At 40.6% G+C, this 24040-nt stretch overlaps 1 protein-coding gene across 1 annotated transcript in view; it reads left to right on the forward strand.

Moving 5' to 3' along the window:
- The window catches only part of PDE6C (phosphodiesterase 6C), a 38255-nt gene that overhangs the window by 10910 nt on the left and 3305 nt on the right, over positions 1–24040 (forward strand). Inside the window, exons 8-18 of the mRNA XM_054728977.1 lie at positions 1310–1357; positions 2679–2828; positions 3381–3524; positions 4812–4880; positions 9385–9531; positions 9761–9868; positions 10709–10818; positions 13668–13755; positions 21560–21660; positions 23084–23191; positions 23281–23344. Of these exons, the coding sequence (XP_054584952.1) occupies positions 1310–1357; positions 2679–2828; positions 3381–3524; positions 4812–4880; positions 9385–9531; positions 9761–9868; positions 10709–10818; positions 13668–13755; positions 21560–21660; positions 23084–23191; positions 23281–23344 (1137 nt within the window). The remainder of the gene's footprint in view (positions 1–1309; positions 1358–2678; positions 2829–3380; positions 3525–4811; positions 4881–9384; positions 9532–9760; positions 9869–10708; positions 10819–13667; positions 13756–21559; positions 21661–23083; positions 23192–23280; positions 23345–24040) is intronic.

Consider the following 24040-nt stretch of genomic DNA (forward strand, 5'->3'; position numbering starts at 1 on the left):
AGGTACAGAATTTAGTGTTCCTATGATAGAATCAGGTTGTTTAGAATAAAACACATTATATTCTGATACAAAGACTAGAAAAACATGTTTTCCTTGCTGTCTCCATGAATCCATGAATACCATGTAATACAGTAAATAACAGCATCACCTATATAATACACGTAGTGGACCCCAGCTTTTAAAACTGTAGCCACACAAATTTCAGAGTCCTTTGGAAGTCCATGACCATGATTCCTGCTGGGTTTAATTTTATCTCAAGTACAGTTCCCTTGGTCAAGACTTTAGGAGCATGGAAGATTACTGACAAAAGAGAAAAATACATGAAGAGAGAATTTTGCCACTGATTGCAATGCAAGATGTAGTGAGTTGATAAAGGAAGTGAAGATTGTTGCCCTGGTCTGTTGGGTGGGCCCAGTGGACAGTAGACTACTTCTGGCTGTGAGAGGTCAGGTGCAGGAAGACAACAAGCAAAGGATCTCTGGTAGGTCCCATAGGTCTCAAGGCCAGAGGATGGGGCCACCATAGCTTTCCCACTTGGCCTCAACAACACTTTCCCTCCTTCTCACAGCTGACTTTTTTCTCCCGAGTTGGGCTTCTCCACCATCTGTGTCTTTTTTTTAAAATATATTTTATTGATTTTTTACAGAGAGGAAGGGAGAGGGATAGAGAGCTAGAAACATCGATGAGAGAGAAACATCGACCAGCTGCCTCCTGTACACCCCCTACCAGGGATGTGCCCGCAGCCAATGTACATGCCCTTGACCGGAATCGAACCTGGGACCTTTCAGTCCACAGACCGACGCTCTATCCACTGAGCCAAACCGGTTTCGGCATGTGTCTTTTCTTTTTTTTTTACATCAAAATTCCTCCCTGCAAGAATGTTCGATGCTTTCAACATTTCTTTATGTTTGCATTTTTCTTTCTTCCCCCTTCAGATCCAAGTTCCTGAAATATATGTGCAGCATTTATTTGCATATTTGTTTTTTCTTTAGTGTTGTCCTTGTACTTTTTGCAGTGTTCATTCATCTAGTTGCTTTGAATTTGGAAGAAGACTCCTTAGAGGCTGGGAGAGTAGGAAGGTGCAGAGAGGGTGCTAAATGTCATCCAGTGACTTAATAAGCAGAAGAGAAGCTAACATCAATGTGTTGTTAGCAAATCTGGCCTAGCCAAGGTCCAGTGCCAATAATTTGCTTGTGAGCTATCAAGACCTATGGAAGAAGTACTCACACCTGGTGTGTTCTTTCTTGTTCTGGGTTTAATGGCTTCACCACATGATGTTTCAGGACTTCCATCTCCTCTTGCTTTACAGATATGTAATATGCTGAATGCCCCCGCAGATGAATACTTCACATTTCAGGTAACCTTGCCCTCTTCCAGGCCACACCTCTCAGTGCTGAGGAGGAGGGGAGCAGCACTGCCCCTCGCCCCCGCCCATTTCTCTCCTCTTCAGAGTCAGCTCTAGACTCAGAGAAACAAAACAAAACACCAACAATTCTGAAGCATTTGGAAAATACCTTTAATTACTAAATTATATGGTCCAGGCTATAAGTGCTTTTGCAATTCTGAAAAAGAAAAAAAAGTTAGAGAAGGCTTCATGCGAGAGGTGAGGCTTACCTGGGGCCTCAAAGGATGACCAGCTAAGCTAACAGGAAGCTGAAGAACGAATAACGTGATGTTGAGTGCTTGACTACCTTTGCTTTGCTGCATACTGTGTAGGTGCCACATCACGGTTCCATGATTCTCAGACTTCAGAGGGCATCAGAAGTACCCAATAATTTACTCAAGATGCATACCCAAAGATTATGAAACAAGCTAAAAAAATGTGCATATGGCCCTGGGGCCACCCTTTGAAAAACACTCCTAAATGTCTGTGTCTGCATCCCCCACTAGGTTGTGGTCATCTTGAGGTGAGGGCCTGTGAGGTATTCATTTTTGTATCCAGCAACTAGGTCCTGATACATCATAGGGGCTTGACAGATGTTTACCAGACAGAACTAGATCACAGTACAAAAGATTAGCTTGATAGATCAGTCTGGAAAACAGAAACCACACTAAGTATTTCAACAGAAATAATTTAATATAAAGAATTAACTAAACAGGTGTTGGAGGACAGAAAACGTGAAACAGGGAACACAGAGATAAGTGCTTCTCATCCCTAGGGCTGGGGAGACAAAGACAGGAGGATAGACACTTGGTTCTAGTACACTTAACTGAGTGTACCAGAATACTCTTATGGCCATATAATCCTAGACATGTTCTGACACAACACAGGAATTGTGCATCTAACACCCAAAGATTATTTTTTCTTTAAATTAAAAATAACCTCAGTGGGGAGTGATGGGGTGGTAGCTATTGTGGTGCTGGGTTAGTTCTGTATCTCTATTCTAGTGGAGGTTGCAACATCTACTCATGTGATGAATTTGCATAAAGCCATACACACATGCACACACACAAATAAATACATATAAATCTGGTGAAATTTGAATAAGCTTCACAGATTGTGCCCAGGTCTATTTCCTGGTTTTGATACTGTACTATAAGTGACACAAGATGGTCCATCGAGAAAACTGGGTCAATGGTTCCTGGGACCTCTCTGTACATTTTGCAACATCCTGTAATCTATAATTATTTCAAAATTAAAAATTAAAAAATAATCTGAGTGCTTTTATTGTTTTTAGAAAGGACCCGTAGATGACACTGGCTGGGTCATTAAAAACGTCTTGTCCCTGCCTATTGTCAACAAGAAAGAAGACATTGTGGGAGTAGCTACATTTTACAACCGGAAGGATGGAAAACCTTTTGATGAATATGATGAACACATTACTGAGGTAAGTGCAATTATAAAATAATGGAGGTAAATGAAATTCATGAAATAACAGAGGATGCATAATTATTTGTTATTCTGGAATGCTTTTTTTTGAAGGACAATTAAACATGACTCACACAGGGTTGCAGCCAATATGTCATTGTGTCATTTCTCTTTCCTGACTTCTGTAAACTGCAACATCTTTTCACTAAAGTATGAACTTTTGGCTTAATCAAAATTCTTTACAATACTAGGAAACTGGGAATGAAGGTTTCTGTCTTTCTCCCCAACCCTTCTATTACTCTTATTCTTGCTCTCACCCCCAGCTCTCTCTCTGATTTTCAGGTCATGCTTATTCTACTGGATTTTTGTGATTTCTCTCCTCTAATAAAGTATTCAGGGTGCACAGTGCACTTTGGAAATCAGGGCTTCGTCAACTTTATTGTGTGGGGCATTGTTAATATGTTTTGTTCTTAGATTAAAAGAGAGATTGATAGGGAAGCATGTGGTTTGCTGCCTTCAAATCAATTTTCCTTTCATTTTAGAGAATTGAATCATATTTTATATATTTCAGACTCTCACACAATTTCTTGGATGGTCTCTTTTAAATACTGATACCTATGAGAAAATGAATAAGCTAGAAAACAGAAAGGAGATAGCTCAGGAAATGCTCATGAACCAGACCAAAGCCACTCCTGATGAAATCGAGTCTATTTTGGTAAGTGGAGAATTCGGTCCTGTGGACATTAGGTGGTACCTAACCAGGGCTTCTGGAATTCACCTAATTACCCAGAGGTCTGACTAATGAGAATAGGTTTAGTCCTGAACTAAGGAGGGAAGGTAAAGAAGGAGGGACTAAGGGGAGACGTGGTGGCCCAGTGTACGTAGCCTCTGACTGGACTTTCAGGCTGCTTGGTTGGAATAGCACTTTGTTAAAAATAGTGTCTGGGCCTGTAGGAGCTCCAGTAGTGATACCTGGGTTCAAGTGTGTTAGCAGGAAAAAAAAAATATTTCCAGGAAGAGAAATATACCAGTCAGCTATTGCCATGTAATGCAGCATAACAACCATAACATCTCAGTGGTATCCAACAATAAACATCTAATTCTCACTCATGCATTTGTGGGTTGACCAGGCTTCAATTGATCTTAGTTGGGCTTGGCTCCCAGCTGTGCATTTGGTTTGTTCTATGTGTTTCTCTCATGTTTCTTGATCAGGTGCTCCATAATAGGTGTTCTTCTCATGAACATGACAGAGCAACAGAGCAAGCCCACTGTGCAAGCACATTTCAAGTCTTTACTCACATCACATTCACTTAAATTCTCATTGGCCAAACATGACCACGACCAATATCATGGATAGTGGGAGAGAAAGTAGATATTTGCTAAGAGTGTTCTAATTACCACCAAATGAAGGGGTATATCACACTATTTCTATTCCTCTGTTCCTTTTATTTACCCAGCCTTTAGAGTGTGTGTATAGGTATAGTTTTGCTGGGTGGTTTTTAGTTGTGTGTTTTTTGTTGTTGTTTGATTGGTTAGTTTTGCTGGGTGATTTGAGAGTTCAGAGAATTTGACTTGAGAATTTGAGATGTTGAAGATGAGAAGGTCTGGGAAGAAAAAAGGGAAATTGCTATAAACTAAAAAACAAACAAACAAAAAAGTAAGCCACTTATTTTTCTTTCTTACCTACATACCAAAAAAAAAAAAAAAAAAAAAGACCTTCTCTCTCTCTCTCTCTCTCTCTCTCTCCTTCTCCCTCTCTCCTCACTCAGGCAGTTTATGTTACCTTTGGGGGGAATAGAGAAATAAATTAGATTATTTCATGGAGAAAACTCTTCATAATCAGATGCATTAGATTTTATTTTTTTTGTATCCAGAATGTATCTTTGTCATGAAACTCATTACAGCATATTTAAAGTATATTTTAACTGATTTTGAGAGCAGAGGAATCAGATAGAAATCTCCTTTATAGGAATTTCACATCTCAATTGCTTTTACATTTTAGAAATTTAAAGAGAAGTTAAGTATAGATGTAATTGGAGACTGTGAAGAAAAACAACTTGTCACGATTTTGGTAAGTGTTTTATTTCTAACCTTAATGCCTTTTAAATAAAATATATTAGGACATGCTTCCTCATTTTTCAAATAAATGTTGAGTATTTTCTTCCCTGACAACTTTTAAAGCTAAAAAGAAATAATATTTCTTCTAAAGAGTCATCTTCTAGCTTCCTGATTTCCTTTCCTTTGTCCCCTAGAGTCCGATCCACACAGATAATTTAGAATCACAGCTAAATGACACTATGGCATAAGGAACTTGAGGCACAGATTCTAGAGATGTCCTGGTCTGATTTAATAGCTTTGGATCTCACCATGGCCACCCTAGAAGACATGATGGGATCACAGGACATATGAACCTTCTAGGAACAGTATATCGGGCACAATGATCATGACCATCGCTAGCTTCTCTTTGGGAGCCTGGGGGAACTCAGTTCTTTTTTTCATTGTCATTAGGCCATCTCTATTATTTCTGGTTGAAATTAATTCCTTTTCCAGTTAATTCATCCTGTATTTTGTTGCATCCTATTAAATACACCCAAACTCATTTTCCACAATTTACAGTTAGATTCATCCAATAATATTTTAATTCCAGAGTTAATCTTTTTTAGTTCTAGAATGTACATTTAATTTTTTTAAAGATTCCAACTCTTTGTTAAATTTTTTCATCATTTTATCTACTTTGTGTATCTTTCCCTCTATTTTCTTGAATTTATTGACCATATTTATTTTTAAATTTCCATCTCAATACCTGAATCACCTATAGGTCTGATTCTACTGTCGAGTTTTGCTCTTAGGTTTTAGTCATTTGATTACTTTAAAATATGCTTCATAGTTCTTTTTCATTGAAAACTGGACATTGTGGATGAAAACTTGTAGGGCCTCTGGGTGGCATTATCTTTCTGCAGGACTAGATTTTCTTCTGACAGGTAAATAAAGTTGATTTTAGATTTTGTTATGGATGATTTATTTCAGTTTTGCCCTTACTATGGGGGTAGAGACCTTATTTCTCGAGTGTGGCCCTTCTGGGATCCCAACTGAAAGCCGAGCCCCTAGGCCTGGAACTTGAAAAAATCTATACTAATAAAAGGGTAATATGCTAATTAGACTGGGAGACCTTCCAGGAGACCTTCTGGACATCCTTCCGGACAAAGCCTGCTAACACACTTGAATCCAGGTATCACTACTTGAGCTCCTACAGGCCAAGACACTATTTTTAACAAAGTGCTATTCCAATGCGAGGCAGAAGGGGTTAGGGGTGATCAGGCTGGCAGGGGAGGGCAGTTGGGGGCAAGCAGGTGGCAGGAAGGGGTAGTTGGGGGTGAGCAGGCCGGCAGGGGGGAGCAGGTGGGGGCAAGCAGGCCGGCAGGGGGGGGCATTTGGGGTTGATCAGGCCGGCAGGCAGGGTGGTTAGGGGCAATCAGGCAGACAGGCAGGTGAGCAGTTAGGAGCCATCGGTCCCGGATTGTGAGAGGGATGTCCGATTGCCCACAGGGATGGGGCCTAAACTGGCAGTTGGACATCCCCCAAGGGGTCCTAGATTGGAGAGGGTGCAGGCCAGGCTGAGGGACACCCTCCCCCCCACCCATGCAAAATGTGCACCGGGCCACTAGTTTGAATATAATTTGATTGAAATTGAAATAGTATCATATCTATTTCCTAACTACCTACCTCATCCTGTTTTCCTCTGTCCTTCTGCAATCCGTGATATAAGTGTTCTGCTTTCTAAACTGAGACATACTGACTACCTCACCTTTCCCCTTGCCATCTTTTATAAGGTGTTTCTTCCTGTCCTCTGCCAGCACAGAGCCAGTGGCCTTTGATCCCTGTTTGAGGGCTCCATTCCCACCCTGCATAATTTTGTGTCACCTGAGGATCCCACTCTTCTTGGTTTGACTTCTAAACACTTTCTTCTCACACTTGTCCCAGAAGATAACCCTTCCTTCTCCTTGCCTGCCCTCAACAACATGCATCTTCTTGTAAAACAAAATTCTGATTGACATCATGACACTTTAGAAATTCTCTAGTTGTCTATTTAGAGGAGGGAGGACCTTATATTGGAGAAGCAATAAAATAGATAAAGAACCAGTAGCTTTACCAAAACACACCCTATTTTAATGGAAATCTGCTCTAAGTTTGGCCCAAATCTTTGCTGCGTAAAACTTAGGAACTCAAGAAACAAACAAGTATTTCAGAGGAATTCTTCAAAATTATCTTGGCATAATTTCTTGGTTACATAATTATTCATGTATCTGTCCTCACTACGATTCTTTCTCCAGGTGTGCATTTTAATTCTAGGTTCAGGGAAGGCCAGGTCTATTTTGTAGGTGTAGCAGCAGGTGCATGTCACTGTGCTGGGAAGGACTGAGGCAGCTGTGCACTGACTCAGACAAAGGACGTGAGGGAAGTCCTCCTCCCACCTTTGTCTTGCTTCCATAACATTTCAGATCACCCAGAGAAGGCCCCAGAGAAGTACCTCACCCACTCATCCTTTATTCAAAATTTTTCCCATTCATTCAGTAATCACTGAGATGCACTATAGTACAAAGAACTCTTAAGGTCCTGAGAGCAAAAGATAGTATGGCCTGGTTCTTATCTGGTTCAAGAAGCCCCCTCTTTAATAGGGAGACCAAAATATAAGCAATGACACTGACCCTGCCCTGTGTGGACAAGTTCACAGAGTGGAAGCCCCAAGGGCCCTCAGAAGCCAAGGGCTTGATTCTACTCACAGAAGGTGGTAGAATAGGAGATGACAGCCATGGCCCTGAGGTGTGAAGGGAAAGCAGTTGTGGGCTGGACAGCGATTGATGATGGGGGCTTGGAGATGGCTGGGGATGAGAAGGGGAAGCAGGGCATACAGACCAGGGCCTGGAGACACAGGATAGCTTTTTATAAGCTGTGCTACTGGTCTGCTCATGAGAACATGTTTCAGGGGCAATGGCAACATTTTTATTCATTCCTTTTTCCATAATGCTTAGAACACAGAAACCAACAAATGTTTGTTGAGTGAATAATAGATGAATAAATGAAAAAGAAAAGCCTCTTTGGGCAAGGAATCTGGGAGGGTTTGGAGAGAGAAAGAAAGTGATGAGAATGAGTAACAAAGGGTATCAGAGGGTCCTATGAGAAATGGAGAAAGGAGTTTTGTGAAGTGTTACTATGAGATGTGAATTGAATCCCCTCAAATTTTCTTTGACTCATGCAAATAGAATTGCTTTTTAATCAAAATTACTTTTTAATTAAAACAACAAAGACAAAAAGATATTAGTATCCTTCCCATTTTACAGATGAGAACATTGAGGCTTGTTCCATGTGGGAGACATGCTAATCCAAATCCAGAACTGAACATTAGTCTCCTGGCCCAAGCCATTGCTTCGCAGGAAAAAGTCTCTGCCTAAAGTGATGGTCTGAGAGTGGCATTGGTGAGGAGGAAGCCCCAGGGAGAGGAGAGAGGGGCAAGGGTGTGAGGGATGAGCCCAGATCAGGGGCTAGAGGACCAGAAACCGTAATTTTACCTAAAATATCTGTGTACCATTATCGAGAGAATGGACCTCAACACAGTAGTAAACTCAGTGGACCCAGTAGATGCCCACTGAACTGAATTGCTCCTCTGCATCTATCTGGTAGACCCTAATAGCCTTTTCTAACTCCTGCCTCCTGGCGCTTTCTCTCCTACCAAATCAGCTGAATACCACTCCAGAATGTCTCCTCCTTCAATTCCCCCCTCCTGCCCTCAGGCATTCAATTTCTCCCACAGTCCCAGGCACTTGAAGCTATGCGCTGAGCGTTTTCTAAGCTTTCACCTTTCCCTGGTCTGCATTCTATAACCATGTCAATAAGTTAAGTTCTTTAAGGGTAAGATCCTTTTTTAAATTTCCCAAGCCATGTCAATACTCTTGTGCCTCGTTCATAATCCTATGAATAAGATATCTGCAAGTGTACCAATATACTACAGGGCCCTCATTCATTCATTCATTCATTCATTCATGCATTCACTCAATAAACATTTACCAAACCCCTTCACGGGACAGGCACTGCAGGTCTGGGACACCACACAGACAGGAGACACAATCTCACCCTGGTGCAGCTCAGTCTCATGGGAAAGCGTCACTGAACATGTCAAGAAAATATGAAAGAATTGAATTAAACAATCATTTACTGTTTCCTGAATATTTCTTGAAAAGGAAAAAAAAGAAGCTGAGTATCAAAGATGGGTGAAGCTGCTGCAACCCAGCATTTCATTTTGTATCATAGAAAGAAAATAGCCACTGGAATATGATTGGAATTGAATCCCACCACTTAGAAAGTTTCTTGATATAGCTGAGTCTCAGTTTCACCATCTGTAAACTGGGTGAAATTGTGTAGGTTTGTTGTGAGGATAACACATGCAAATTGCATCAATCCAGCGCCAGGCACGTAAAGGCTCAGCAAATTGCACATGGTGTCTTTTCACTGTAATTTGTTTCACACCCAATGTTGGATGTGTGAATGTAATCTGACACAGTTTGTCCTTATTTCAACAGAAAGAGGACTTGCCAGACCCGAAGGCAGTAGACCTGTGTGAATTCCACTTCAGTGACTTCCCCATTACAGAGCACGGGCTGATTAAGTGTGGACTACGACTATTTTTTGAAATAAATGTGGTGGAGAAATTCAAAGTACCCGTAGAGGTAGATGGTCTTTAATGTAAGATACTGGGCGATTCTGGTGCTCTACTTCACTAATGTTTCCTGTGGTTTAAAAGATTAACTTCAGTTTGAATTTTAAATTATTATTAACTTTGTAAATATATCAGCTTAACCTCTGTAAACAAGACCAATCGATAAGATTGTCACAGACCTTCCAACCTTTAGCATTCTGTTCCAAAGTCTGAATGGTGTTATCTTCTGTGGGTGACAGGTTCTTACCAGATGGATGTACACCGTGAGAAAAGGGTACCGTTCTGTCACTTACCACAACTGGCGGCACGGATTCAATGTGGGGCAGACCATGTTCACTTTGCTGATGGTAGGTCCAGAGCGCTGTCAATCATCGTAAACCTGCACATTTCCCTGTTGAGCATGGCGAGTGAGAACCGGAGACAGTCCATCAGTCTGTATCAGTAATTCTGGAATTCATGGGCACAATCCCATAAGCCCCAAACTCCCCTGTAGATGATGCCAGACAATAGGGGGATGCCTGGGCACTTGGCTGGATTGTCACTCTTAAGAGAAACCTTAAACTTATTGAGGACAATCACTTACCTCCTCAAAGGAAATTTCAGTTACCTGGTGGCTAGTTGTTTTGTTTGTTTGTTTATTGTCTAAAGTTTTACATATGTCTCCTTTTTCCCCACTTGACCCTGCCCCCCCGCCAGCCATTCCCACCCCAGGTAAGCCCCCACCCCCTCAGTGTCTGTGTCCATTGGTTATGCCAATATGCATTCATACAAGTCCTTTGGTTGTTGTTGTTTTTAAAATTTTGTTTCAATTACAGTTAACATACAGTATCATATCAGTTTTAGGTGCACACATTACACCTGAAACTAATATAGACATGTATATACCTCACAAAGTGATTACAATATTGACTATATTCCCTATGCTGTAATTTACATCCCCATGACTGTTTTTATATCTGGCAATTTGTATGTTTTAATACCTTTATTATTATTTTTTTTCACCCATCCGTCCAACCCCTTCCCACCCTGCTGGGTTTTGTAATTGCCCAGAATTAGCTACAATACCCAACAAGAAATAAAAACAACTTGTTCTAAAAATACAGAACTCTTCCTTCATTGCAGGCAGGCCTCACAGCTCATGCTATAGAGGTGTATTAATCCAAGTAAATATAAATATATTTTTTTAGACAGGAAGGCTAAAGAAATACTATACAGACCTCGAAGCTTTTGCCATGCTCGCTGCTGCTTTCTGCCATGACATTGACCACAGAGGCACCAATAATCTCTATCAGATGAAGTAAGTGAACACATGTGCAGTGTCGACAGGTGCTTGTGACGTTTGAGGTTGTCTAAGGGGAGAAGAAATGAAAATCACCTCATACCAGGTTTAGTTGTCATATCTTTAATCTCCTTTAATCTGGAATCATTCCTCAACCTTGTGTGTCTTTCAGGATGTTGATGTTTTTGAAGAGTCTAGGCCAGTTGTTTTGCAGAATATGCCTCTATTTGGCTTTGTCTGATTGTTTCCAGGTTACTAGATTCAGGGGAAACGTTTTGGGTAGGAATTCTACATAGACATTGTGTACTTCTCAGTGCCTTGCACCAAGAGACCTATGATATTAATTTGTCCCATTATCTCTTTATGAATAATGTCCAGCTGATCTCTTTATGCAAAGGTACATTTTCTCCTTTGTATTAATAAATAAGCTGTGAGGTGTTACTTTGAGACTGGGTGAATATTTAGTTCCTCTGTAACCTTTTTTGACTGATGTTTTTAAACCCAAAGGAATTAAAGATAATCACTCTTTTCCACTGGAATTGAGCTTTGTGCATCTTTGTAAAATCTCCAGTGCTGACACAGAGTAGGCATTTGAATGTGAGTTAAAATTCTGATCCCTGCCCAGCCAGTGTGGCTCAGTGTTTGAGCATCAACCCATGAATCAAGAGGTCACCGGTTCAATTCCCAGTCAGGTTGCATGCCCAGGTTGTGGGCTCGATCCTCAGTGGGGGTCATGCAGGAGACAGCTGGTCAATGTTTCTCTCTCATTGATGTTTCCATCTATCTATTCCTCTCCCTTCCTCTCTAAAAATTCAATAAAAACATTTTAAAAAATTCTGACCCCTAACTAGTATATTTGGTTTACCAAACCTGTTCATGACCCCTCTCCTCCCTAAAGTTCTATTCTTTCTGAAACAAAATGAAATTCTCTACAAAGGCTGACACCCATATTACTGATGTCTTCCTTTCTTAAAATTATTTATTCCATATTTCCATCACAACATTTCCACATTATCAAAGTACACCTGTGACTTCAGCCTCTCTCCATCTTTTCTTTTTTCATCTTTTTATTTTTGATGTCACTTTCCCTTCCTCCAACAGGAAGAACTGAAGAAAGATAGGGTACCGAAGACTGAGGTCCCCACTTACATAAAGCATGATCCAAATATTAGCAAATGGAAAATTTAAGTTTATCTCACTGTCTTGGAGGAGGAAAGAAGTGTTACTTGATAGTGATTTTCATTTTAGTTCCTATACATTCTTTTTCTTCCTCTTTCTTAAAAAATGCTTAAATTTTTTTTATTTCCAGTTGATATACAATATTATAATAGTTTCAGGTGTACAACAAAGTGATTAAACACTTATATTACTTAGGAAGTGATCACCCTGGTAAGTCTAGTACCTATCTGACACTATACATAGTTATTACAACACTAGTGGCCTGGTGCATGGACTCATGCACATTGAAAGGAAATTAATTAGAAGACATATTTTAATATCGCTATTTGCCCTTTCTCTATAATAGAGGTGTCAACCAAATTCATGATTGACAATGACAGATCAAAACACACGTGTGTGATTGGCGCCAGCGAGAGCTTTATATGTATCACGCATGCGCAAGTCAACTTAGCCTTTTATATATATAGACTAGGGCCCAGTGCACGAATTTGTGCACCTTGAAAGGAACTGTAGGCCACAAGGCTGTGGTGGGCACAGGGGCGGGTCTTGGCCCATCCTCCGTGCCCCTGCCCAGCCCCTCCTGCTGCGGCCTTTGGTCCCCAGTCTGCCGGCAGCTCCGCTCCCGCCGCTGCCGCTCCCACACGCTGATGGCACTGGCCCTGCTCGCACCCGCTGCCGGTGCAGAGCGATTGGGGCCAGCGCCAGCAGTGGGTGCAAGTGGTGGCTGTTGCCCCAGTCGCCCCTCAGGAGCAGGGGGAGGTGGAGAAGCCCTCAGGGGCAATCGGGACCAGCACTGGGCGCCAGCTGCGGGTGTGAGTGGGGCCGGTGCCGGCAGTTGGTGCAAGAGGTGGCTGCTGGCCCCAATCACCCCTTGGTGCAAGAGGTGGCTGCTGGCCCCAATCACCCCTCAGGAGGGAGGTGGAGAAGCCCTGAGGGGCAATAGGGGCCAGCGCCGGGTGCCAGCAGCGGGTGCAAGTGGTGGCTCCGGCACTGACAGCGGGTATGAGCGCCCAGCGGGACCACGGCATGCGGGAACAAAGAATTTTCAGTAACCACCAGACGCTCACCCTGATGACAGCTACTGGCGCCCTGCCTTGGTCTGGTGCCTCCACTCACCTGCTTCACCATCCCACTGCAGCCGATGCCCGCCTTGTTCCGTGCACGCCCCCTGGTGGTCAGCGCACGCCAGTGACCAGTTGTTCAGTTGTTTGTTTGTTCCACTGTTCAGTCTATTTGCATATTAAGGTTTTACGTATATAGATTATTGACCATATTCTCTATGCTGTATTTATAAGAATACTCAATTCCTAATGAACACTTTCTCTATCAATGAGCTACAGGCTTTATCAGGTTTGCTACATGCTCTGTAAGTCATTTTTGACCACCATAAACTCCTGGGACAAAGATTTTAGATGAGGAGGAAGGACTAGACTTCTGAGTTTAAACAATTCAATCATTTTATGCATTCAATAAATTAGGGTATTTTTTAAAAAATTATTTTAAAGAGCATATTCTTATCTTCTACATCTAAAACATCTTTTTCAATATGTAACTTTTGACCATGTCACAGGCAGTAGGGGAGAGAGAGGAAATGAAAAAAAATCCTCAGATAGTAAAGATTCTATAGTGTATGGACATATGCATAATCTTTAAACAGCTAAAATCATGGCATATCCTTCTCCTTCTAGATCCACGTCTCCATTGGCAAAGCTTCACGGATCTTCTATTTTGGAGAGGCACCATCTGGAGTACAGTAAGACTCTCCTCCAGGATGAGGTACCTGAGCCTCTCTCCAGGGCAGCTCACAAGCTCTGGGTCAAAACACTAACCCACAGTAAATGCTTGGAAAGAGATGGCCTTGAGGGGTGGAGGCTGACAGTGTTTACCTCATAAAAGTCAATGACAGAAATTGCTATATTGCAACAGTTTTTGAACAACCAAGTTGGAAGTAGCTGGGATAGAGGACAAAAGAGCCATGGAACCTCACAGAATCTCTGTGGGTCTGTTGAAAAAGAAGGAAAGGCTTATAGGGGATGTGTAAATCAGTCACTGGTTTTCTTTTTCATTCCTGGGCACTCCCTGTAGGGTACGGTCTGTACTTTCAGAAAGTCAAGCTTTCGTAGTGGAAAGAGGCATGAAACTGGGATATACAACAGAATTGGGCAACTGCCATCATCCAGAGGGAGACATCACATTCAGGAGTGGGCAGGGCACAGGGAAGAACAGAGATTGCATCAGGGACAGCTTTATGCAGAAAGTGCCTTTGAACTTGGTCTTGAATTCACTTTGATTTGAAGTATCAGTACTACTAGCATTCTATGGGAGGTAGTCAATCTTCTCTTTATCAATTTTATTTAAGGGTACATAGGCTTGTGGAAAAGGTGTGGATATAGTCTACTTATACTTTCTTTTTTAAAAATCAGTTGAGAAAGTTCCAAACCAAACAATTAAAAGGAGCCATTGATTAGACGGAGGGGAACACTTTTGTCACGGCAGAGATCGTGTTTAGAACTGCAGATGCTCATTAGGATGCACAAGCCCTCTCCAGGATGGAGCTTTTCTCAGTTTCCATAACAATCATTATAAAGGCTCAGGGGAAGGAATACAAGTTTCGAGATAGCACTATAGTCTTTTAGGTAATGAAAAGCCACGTGGAAAAACTTATAAGGCAGAGTGACCAGGAAGAAAAGTGTTGTGTAGTGAAGTGCCTTGAGTGTTTTTAAGGCTGATACAGCGCCCAGACATGGGGACCCAGAGCAGCTGTGTCAGAATCATTGATTTCACAGGGCGGGGTGGGTGGGCAGGTTGTTAAAAACAGATCCTGGCCCTAGAAACTACAGCCAAATATCTAAATGCTTACCATGGTTTGGCTCAGTGGATAGAGCGTCAGCCTGCGGACCAAAGGGTCCTGGGTTTGACTCCGGACAAGGGCATGTACCTTGGTTGCAAGCTCCTCCCTGGTCAGGGCCCTGGTCAGGGCACATGAGGAAAAAACCAACTGATGTGTTTCTCTCACATGGATGTTTCCCTCCTCTCTCTCCCACTATCCCTAAAAAAAAAAAAAAAAAAAAAAAAATCAATGGAAAAATATCCTCAGGCAAGGATTAACAAAACAAAACACACACAAAAAAAACAGATCATGGGCTGCTTTTCATACTTTCTGACTGGGCTCTCTGGGTTGGGGGCCCAGAAACCTGCATTTTCACCAAGAACTTTAATAGTTCTGATGTATAGCCAGAACCTCTCCCTGCAGTAGCATTTATGCCATAAAAATGATAATATCTGTTCTAGGAGAATTCAAAGGAGAATTGAAAGTAATTCAGAGGGATAAAAGTAAATTGTTAATTATCCAATTTATTATGAGTCTTTGTTTTACTGATTGAGACTATCTTATATTTTTGAGTAAGAATTTTCTAATTCCTAATGATTATGTGATACCAAAGGCAGATCGTGTCAAATATATTTTTAATTTTATTTAATTTCATTTACTAAAGGAAAATATGTTTAAAAACTACAGCCAAATATCTAAATGCTTACCATGGAAGGCTCCTCCTATCTCATAAGTTTTTTCTTTCTGCGACTGGAGAGTTTATAATAGAGTTGTGGTTTTCCATCTTAAATTTTTTAATGTTATTTACTCTGCAGCCTGAACTGGTTTTGATGGCTATATAAAGGTTTATTATTCATTCTAAAAAGGAATATTGCATCTCAGTAATCTTTACCACCTTGGCGAGGACCTGCCTACAATGCTATTCAATCTGCTAATTGCAGACTTTTAAGGCCTGTAAATAGAGTCGCTAGGCAATGCAATCACAGAGCTTTTTATAAGCAGGCAAATTAAATGCTGGGGGGGAAAAAGAAATTTTTAGCCATCCTATGTAGACAATGCAACTCTTTTATTAATTATTTCTGTATAAAAATGTTTACATTTAAAATCTTTAATTTTTTTAAATAAGGAAGATCCTTAGGATTTATCTAGCAACTTTAGCATTTCAGGGGCATGACTCAGACATTTTGTTTGCATATTATAAGGCTTTGACCTAAAATGGCCTTATATCCCAGTGGAGTGGGGTTCACTGCTTTGAGAATTAGAACCACTTATATTCTAACCAGACAGAAACCTACCCTTTAACTTGAGTGAATGGCTGGAAAAACCTTGTTAGTCAGATTTGTGAGAGTATACATTGTAATATTATAATGTACTGTAAAAATGACAAAATAAATTGCTCAGCATAAATAACAGAACCCTTTTTGTTACTCAAAAACACTTCTTAACAAAGTGCATAATAATTCTATTCATACCAACCCCATCTTATACAAAGAAGGCATGAAGAAACTAAATATCTTGTGTAGGTCACCTGTGAGCCCTGAACAGGTTGGCACTCTCCTCCAACGTGAAGACTGAAACTGCCTGTACTTTCTGTGGCTTCTCCTCACCTGGGAGCCCTAATCAGAATGAATTAGAGCCACTTCTACCTATCTTGATGTGCTATGCAGAATTTATATTTTTATTGCCATTTTAATAGTAGAGAGAGAATAAAAATATACTTTTTCTTTGAGTAAGCGGGCCCTTGCTCCAATGAAAGAATCTTTGCTTACTTAAAAAAATTTGCAAGCATGAATATGTGTTTAATCCTTAATTTTTGTCCAAAATGATTTGGTGGAGCTTCCAAAAAATACATATAACATTAGAGAGGGCTAATGGAAAAATAAGAAAACTAAGACAAAGTATGGTAAAGGCTCAAAATGTTCCCAAAATGTGTACAGTGAGGTATAAACATTTATTAGACATGGGCCACAAATTTGATCAAGAGCTTTCCAGCAACTAATACAAAACAGAAGCAGGATACTTTGTATGAATCTATGTCCACAGCTTAAAAAGAAACCATTTAGAAGCTTTTCTTACAAGGGCCTTAGCTGTGAAAGAATAAAAGAGAAAATATGAAAGAATATAGAATTAAGAAATGGTTTTTCAATTAGTAGACTTGTACAGTTTTTTTAGATAAAAGTGAAAATGAAGGAGGAAAAAAATGATGAGTGAAATTTAGGTATATTGTGCTATCTATTAAAAAGGCGGTACTGAAAAGTTGAATGTACACTCTTTTTCCTTAATCATGCCAATTTTAAAAGCATGCCATGTTCATCTTTTTAAAAAATCCAATATTGATTTACTTTGTAACGAAAAGACCTTTTGAAATTTATCAGCTTTAATACAGCTGTTTTATTATTTTGGATTGGAACAAAGGTATGACTTAAATGGGGTACAATAGGATTAGTCATATTTTTATATTTCTCTTTATATGTAGCTTTTCCTCTTATACAGATATACTTAGCAAATAGTAACAGGTATCCAGGTTTACAAATATAAACAATATACATTAAAATAATTGGTGCATAAAAATATTGATTTATTTGGTCGATGGTTATAGATTATGCGCCCTGTACAATCTGACACTTGGTAGAGACAGGAAATTATAACCTAAGGGATTATTTATTTAAATTCACCAGCCTATTTTGCTTCCCTTCCCCCTGCCCCCCTGCAATTTTGTTTTAATTTGGCTCTTCATACTTTCTTTCTTGTAATTTTTTAAAATTACATATGTTTAAGATGTACAACATGTTTCAATATACATATACATAGTGACATGATTACTACAACCAGCTAATTAACATATCCATCTCACATATTTACCTTTTTGTACATGTGTGGTGAGAACTCCTGAGACCTATTCTCTTAGCAAATTTTCAGCATACAGTAAAATTAAAATGTCTTCATGTGCTTTTAATATTAATTTGTCTGAAAGTTTAAGGCATTTCTACACATGCCCTCACTTTCCCCCTTCCCCCCCCCCCCCCCCCCCCAGTACAGCAATCAAGGATGAATTTAAGTGTCACTGGAACTACAAAGTATATGTCACATTACATTTGGAACATAAAAATGTGTTTCAATGAACAAATAAAGACAGTAAGTGAGTCACTGACATAAACATGCCATTGGGTCACCACCAGTCCAAAGGCCACCCTGGTGCCAACATCAGGGGCAGGAAGTGAGATTAAAATTGCAAATGCCCCCTTTGCTCTTCCTTCTTCCTGGCCAACCCAGGCCGGGCTGAAAATGCCCTGTATCCAGATTTGGTTCGGAGTATGGACTGGGATGCCCCAGGGGCTGCTGTGAACTGTGTCAGGAAAGGAACTGATTTTGATCTAGACAGGTTTTCTTTTGTCTATTGTACTTTGTAGAGTGTTCAACAGCCATTTTTTCAGTCTATCAATTCAGAAAGACTATAGTTGCCATTATGAACTCATTATTTTAACAAAAAATATCACAGCTTTCCTTTCTACTACTTATAACTGCTTGTAAAATACTATTCTTGGTCCTAGAATTGGTTTTATAAAAAGATGATTTAAGCGAAGGTTTATATAACATATAATATAAAAAACTTGAGTTCTTGTTCATTTCTTGCTTTCCAGTATTTCAATCTCCTGGAATGACAGAGAGCCATAGTTGGTCTTGGGTTTACAAGTCTATTTTAACCTGAAGCTAGCCTCAAAACTTTATATAACAAGAATAATGATACGGCCTTTGTAGCAATTTATGGTTTTAAAATGCATTCTCAGTTATCTCATTTGAGTTAACATTCCACAAATATTGATTGAGCGTAGACTACTAGTAAGTGCTAGGCAGTTAGGCAGGGCAGCTGTTAATATCCCCATTTGAGAAAGCAAATACAGATGTTAAATGACGTGTCTGAGATTATACAACTACCAAGTGGTGAATATGGGAACCAAACCTGGGCTCCTTGTTGAGAGGCAGTGAAATGCCATGCTGCACTGGTTTAGATCCCAGCTCTGCTGTGTACTCACTGTTTAACCGTGAGCAAGTTACTTAATCTCTCTGTGCTGTGGTTTGTTGTAAGATTAAGAGTATTCATAAAGCATTTAGAACAGTGCCTGGTAAGTAGTATTATGTGAGTTGCTGCTATCATTATTTGGTGTTTAGCCCAGTAAACTTGTTATAAAAAATGACTTAAGTGAAGGTTTATATAACATACTAGAGGCCTGGTGCACGAAATTCGTGCACGGGTAGGGTCCCTAGGCCTGGCCAGTGATCAGGGCTGATCTGTGGGGCTATCGCAGGGCGATTGGGGCCCCCGCTTCCACCCACTTTGGCCTGGCTCCACCTGCTCACCTGCTCCACCATCCCACCATGGTCCCACTCTTGTCAGGGCTCATCGGGGCTGGCAGCACCTCCACTGCCACCTGCTGCCAGTGCCGCATCATTGCCAACACCTGCCATGTTTCGCACTGCCCCCTGGTGGCCAGTGCACATCTAACTCCCGGTCGGTCAAACTCCCGCCTGTGGGGACAACTTGCATATTAGCCTTTTATTATATAGGACTAGAGGCCCGGTGCACGAAATTCATGCATGGGGGGGGGGTGTCCCTCAGCCCAGCCTGCACCCTCTCCAATCTGGGACCCCTCTCACAATCCAGGACTGCTGGCTTCCAACTGCTCGCCTGCCTGCCTTCCTGATTGCCCCTAACCGCTTCTGCCTGGCAGCCTGATCACCCCTAACTGCTCCTCTGCCAGCCTGATTGATGCCTAACTGCTCCCCTGCCAGCCTGTTTGCCCCTAACTGCCCTCCCCTACAGGCCTGGTCATCCCTAACTGCCCTCTCCTGCAGGCCTGGTCACCCTTAACTGCCCTCCCCTGCAGGCCTGATCCCCCCCAAATGCTCTCCCCTGCAGGCCTGGGTCCCCCCCAAATGCCCTTCCCTGCAGGCCCAGTCACCCCCAACTTCCTTCCTCTGCTGGCCTGGTCACCCCTAACTGCCCTCCCCTGCAGGTTTGATCGCCCCCAACTGCCCTCCCATGCAGGCCTGGTCCCTCCCAGCTGCCCTCCCCTGCTGGCCATCTTGTGGTGGCCATCTTGTGTCCACATGGGGGCAGGATCTTTGACCACATGGGGGCAGCCATCTTGTGTGTTGGAGTGATGGTCAAGCTGCATATTACTCTTTTATTGGATAGGATAGAGGCCTGGTGCATGAGTGGGGGCCAGCTGGTTTGCCCTGAAGGGTGTCCCGGATCAGGGTAGGGGTTCCCTTGGGGTGGGGGCGGCCTGGGCGAGGGGCCTGTGGTGGTTTGCAGGCTGGCCACACCCCCCGGCAACCCAAGCAGAGGCCCTGGTATCTGGGATTTATTTATCTTCTACAATTGAAACTTTGTAGCCTGGAGCGGAGCCAAGCCTTCTGCTCACTCCGTGGTGGCAGCCATTTCTGTTGGGATTTAATTATCTTCTATAATTGAAACTTTAGAGCCCAGAGTGGAGGCCTAGGCCGGCCAGGCCTGCAGAAGCTTGGCTTCCTCCATCAGCGGGGGCAACTCTAGCCTCCTACTCTCTCCAACTCCATGGCTGCCGCCATTTTTGTTGAGATTTATTTATCTTCTATCATTGAAACTTTGTAGCATTGAGTGGAGGCCTAGGCTGGCAAGGGCTGGCGGAAAGCTTGGCTTCCTCCATTGCCAGGGAAACCCAAGCCTCCCTCCTGCTCTCTGTGGCTGCAGCCATCTTGGTTGGGTTTATTTGCATATTCGCTCCTGATTGGCTGGTGGGAGTGGCTTGTGGGTGTAGCGGAGGCACGGTCAATTTGCATAATACTCTTTTATTAGATAGGATAATATAGAAAACTTGAGTTCTTTGTTCATTTCTTGCTTTCTAGTTTTTCAGTCTCGTGGAATAACAGAGAGCTATAGTTGGTCTTGAGCTTGCAAGTCTGTTTTATGCTGCCTCTATCTCTACATAAGTTAATATACTATTTCCTCTTTTCTTTCCAATGGAACTTTTCCTGTATTTCATGTCAGTCAATTTCATTTGGAAAAACATTATACATCTGTCCTTTAGCCTGTATGCCTCTAAAGGTCTATTTGGAATATCAGATCTTTTAAAAACCACTCCCAACTTTATACTCTAGTTTTCTAGAACACTAAGAAAGGAAGCCGATCCCATATGTGAAGAGATCACTAGTGGGAAACTCTTTGAAGAAAGGTCTAGTTAAGTCTTTGTAAAATATTATTGCAAGGATACATTTTGAGAACAGCTTGGGAGGATTTCATTATTTTTTGTACACACACGAGTACTAGTGTAATTCACAGTTTCTGAAAGTTTTCCAACAGTTTCTGTAATCATTCTGAAATTACATGGTAGGTAATTCAACATGGATATCTAATAGTTGGACATCTACCAGATATTCTTTATGAAAGCTCTTTGATTACTACAAGCACATATTTAAATCTATTAGTATTGTTTAAATGGTCCTGGAAGAAAACACTTTTACTTACTCCAAAACCTCATATACTGATTACATGAACATTTGCTAATATATATTTTTATAGGTAAATTACTTACTCAAAGTAGAGAGGCTTCCTTAATCCAAGATACAAAAATTGAAATCAAAACAGTGGAAGACCTAGTTTTCTTCTCTCTGTAATAGAATAATCTTTATTTTAGGCATAGTTTGGTTTGTTTGTTGAATCAAAGGCAAATTAATGATTGCACTTAATTGTGAATGTTCATCTTACAGAGTTTAAACATCTTCCAGAACCTAAATAAACGTCAGTTTGAAACAGTTATTCATTTGTTTGAAGTTGCAATAATAGCAACTGACCTGGCTTTATACTTCAAGTAAGTACAGAATTTCCTTATACCGGTGTGGTTCTGCCTTCCATAAATGGTCCATGACATTTATTCATACATACATTTCTTATTCTCCTTTTGGGTTATTAATAGAACACCTTAAGGATGCATGACAGTGAATTTCTAGATAGCTGGAAACTTTTAAAAGCTAAGCCCCTCATATTAAATAGTTTATCTGAAGAAGGTTCGGTTGAGGAATACTCAGCAAGATTGGCACATTTCCAGAAGGGTGATCCCACACAACCTCATAAGGTGGCTTTTATCCTGAATTCACCATGGTCCGGAGTCTGGGAGATGAACAATCTTGGTGATACTGATGCAAACTAACCAAACTCCAGAATTCTGAGTTATATACAGCAGAGTGCTAGCTTATTTATTATAATAATAGTTACCAAGGACCTGATACTTCAAGCTTCTGCACATTTTCTTGTCAGTGAACCATAAAGTTGCTTGGTGAAAATGGATTAGAACAAAGTAAATAAGTTATAGGATCCAAATATTTAATGACTTTGATGGGAAGTATCAAATTGTGCCTCTCTGATCCTTCTTAATTAAAAATTTAATTATTAGATAGTTCAAACATGAAGACAGATAGTTAGAATAATATAATTCAGATTCAACAAATGCTAAGATTTTGCCACACCTGTCTTAGATCTTTTTTTTTAAGAAGAAAAAAGTGATAGAAATGAGGTATTTCCCCCCCACACACACACACACTCCACCATGAAGACTCCTCCCTTCTCCCTCAAAGATATGACCATTCAGAGGCTGATGTGTATTTGTCCTTTCCATCCATGTTTTTATATGATATTGTGAAGTAGATTTAAAAATTTCCCATAAGTGGTATCATACTGTATATACCTCTCTGCAACTTGCTTTTTACATGCAATGTTTTCTTTTAAAGATTTGCCTTGGTGGTAAATAGAGATCCAGTTAATTTGTTTTAACTGTATATTCAACTGTATGCTTATACCATAATTAATTTAGCCATCCTTCTATTCATGGACATTTAGGTTATTTCAAATTTTTCATAATTGCCCACAATACTACATTGTATGCCTATATATATATATATTTCCTAAAAACTCTCCCTAGAAATGAAATTGCTGTAGGGTTTGCATATCTTCAATTTTACACCTCACTGTGTTCAAGAAAGTTGACCCAACAGAGCTTACACAGTAAGACAATTTAACTGAATAATACAGTGTGCGTAGAGCTTGTCTCAGATATAGTAGTGCAAATATGGCTATACTTTATGCACATATATGTTATAAAATGTAATTTCTTACCTTGGGGTCCACACCCACAAGAGTCATTGGATGTGCTTCAGGAGATCTGAAAAAGCTCATGTTGAAGATACCTTTTTAATCTCTGGTCTTATATGCTATTGCACAGCTGTATCTTTTTTTAGGAAGAGAACGATGTTTCAAAAAATTGTTGATGCCTGTGAAAAAATGGAAAGTGAAGAAGAGGCCATCAAATACATAACCATTGATCCAACCAAAAAAGAGATCATCATGTGAGTAGTCAGAATTTTATTCCTCTTTTGGCAAAAAATCACTTATTTTGTATTTCTTTCTGTATTAACAATTTTTATTTCTTCCAAAGGGCAATGATGATGACTGCATGTGATTTGTCAGCTATAACCAAGCCCTGGGAGGTTCAAAGTCAGGTGAATAAAATTATGTTTCCTTTTCTGTCACACTCTTAGGTCCCACGTAAAAGTGAACATGAGTATAGCAGGTAATCTCAGACATTTATTCACACACACATTTATTATTTTCCTTTTGGGTTATCAATAGAGTTATCAAGTCATATTATAGCTATCACTTATATGACCATATATTTTATAAGCCATTATCTTCCATTACCCTGGACTTGTCCTCTCAAACAATCAGCTTATAATTTAAAAAGATGGAAAGAGGAACTTGAGAAGTTAAGACAAAGATAAAATGTTCCCTGTTGGTAAGAAAAAAGGCAAATTGCTTTCACAAGCTCACAAATGTAAGACAATAGGTCTTTCTGATCAGGTCCCAGAACAAGACAAGTAGAGGGAATATTGGAAAGAAAATGCTTTCCTGAAAGTATCCCTTATCACTGAACAGGCAATAAAAAGTTTATGTACAGTTATTCAAGTTTTGTGTGATAAATCAGCACGAGGATGAATCATTAGTGACTTTCTCTTTCCTACAATCTCTTCTTCAGTGCACAACCTCCTCCCTTTATAAAACTTATCTTTACTCCATTCTCCTTGTTCCATTAACACTCATACTATTACTGTTATAGCACTTACCACACTGTTTACATGACTGCCTTCACTAGACTGTGAGCATCTTAAAGAAAAATGTAACATCTCATTCCTCTTGGC

This window comes from Eptesicus fuscus, chromosome 17 (genome assembly GCF_027574615.1).
Source record: "Eptesicus fuscus isolate TK198812 chromosome 17, DD_ASM_mEF_20220401, whole genome shotgun sequence".
Classification (NCBI taxonomy): domain Eukaryota; kingdom Metazoa; phylum Chordata; class Mammalia; order Chiroptera; family Vespertilionidae; genus Eptesicus; species Eptesicus fuscus.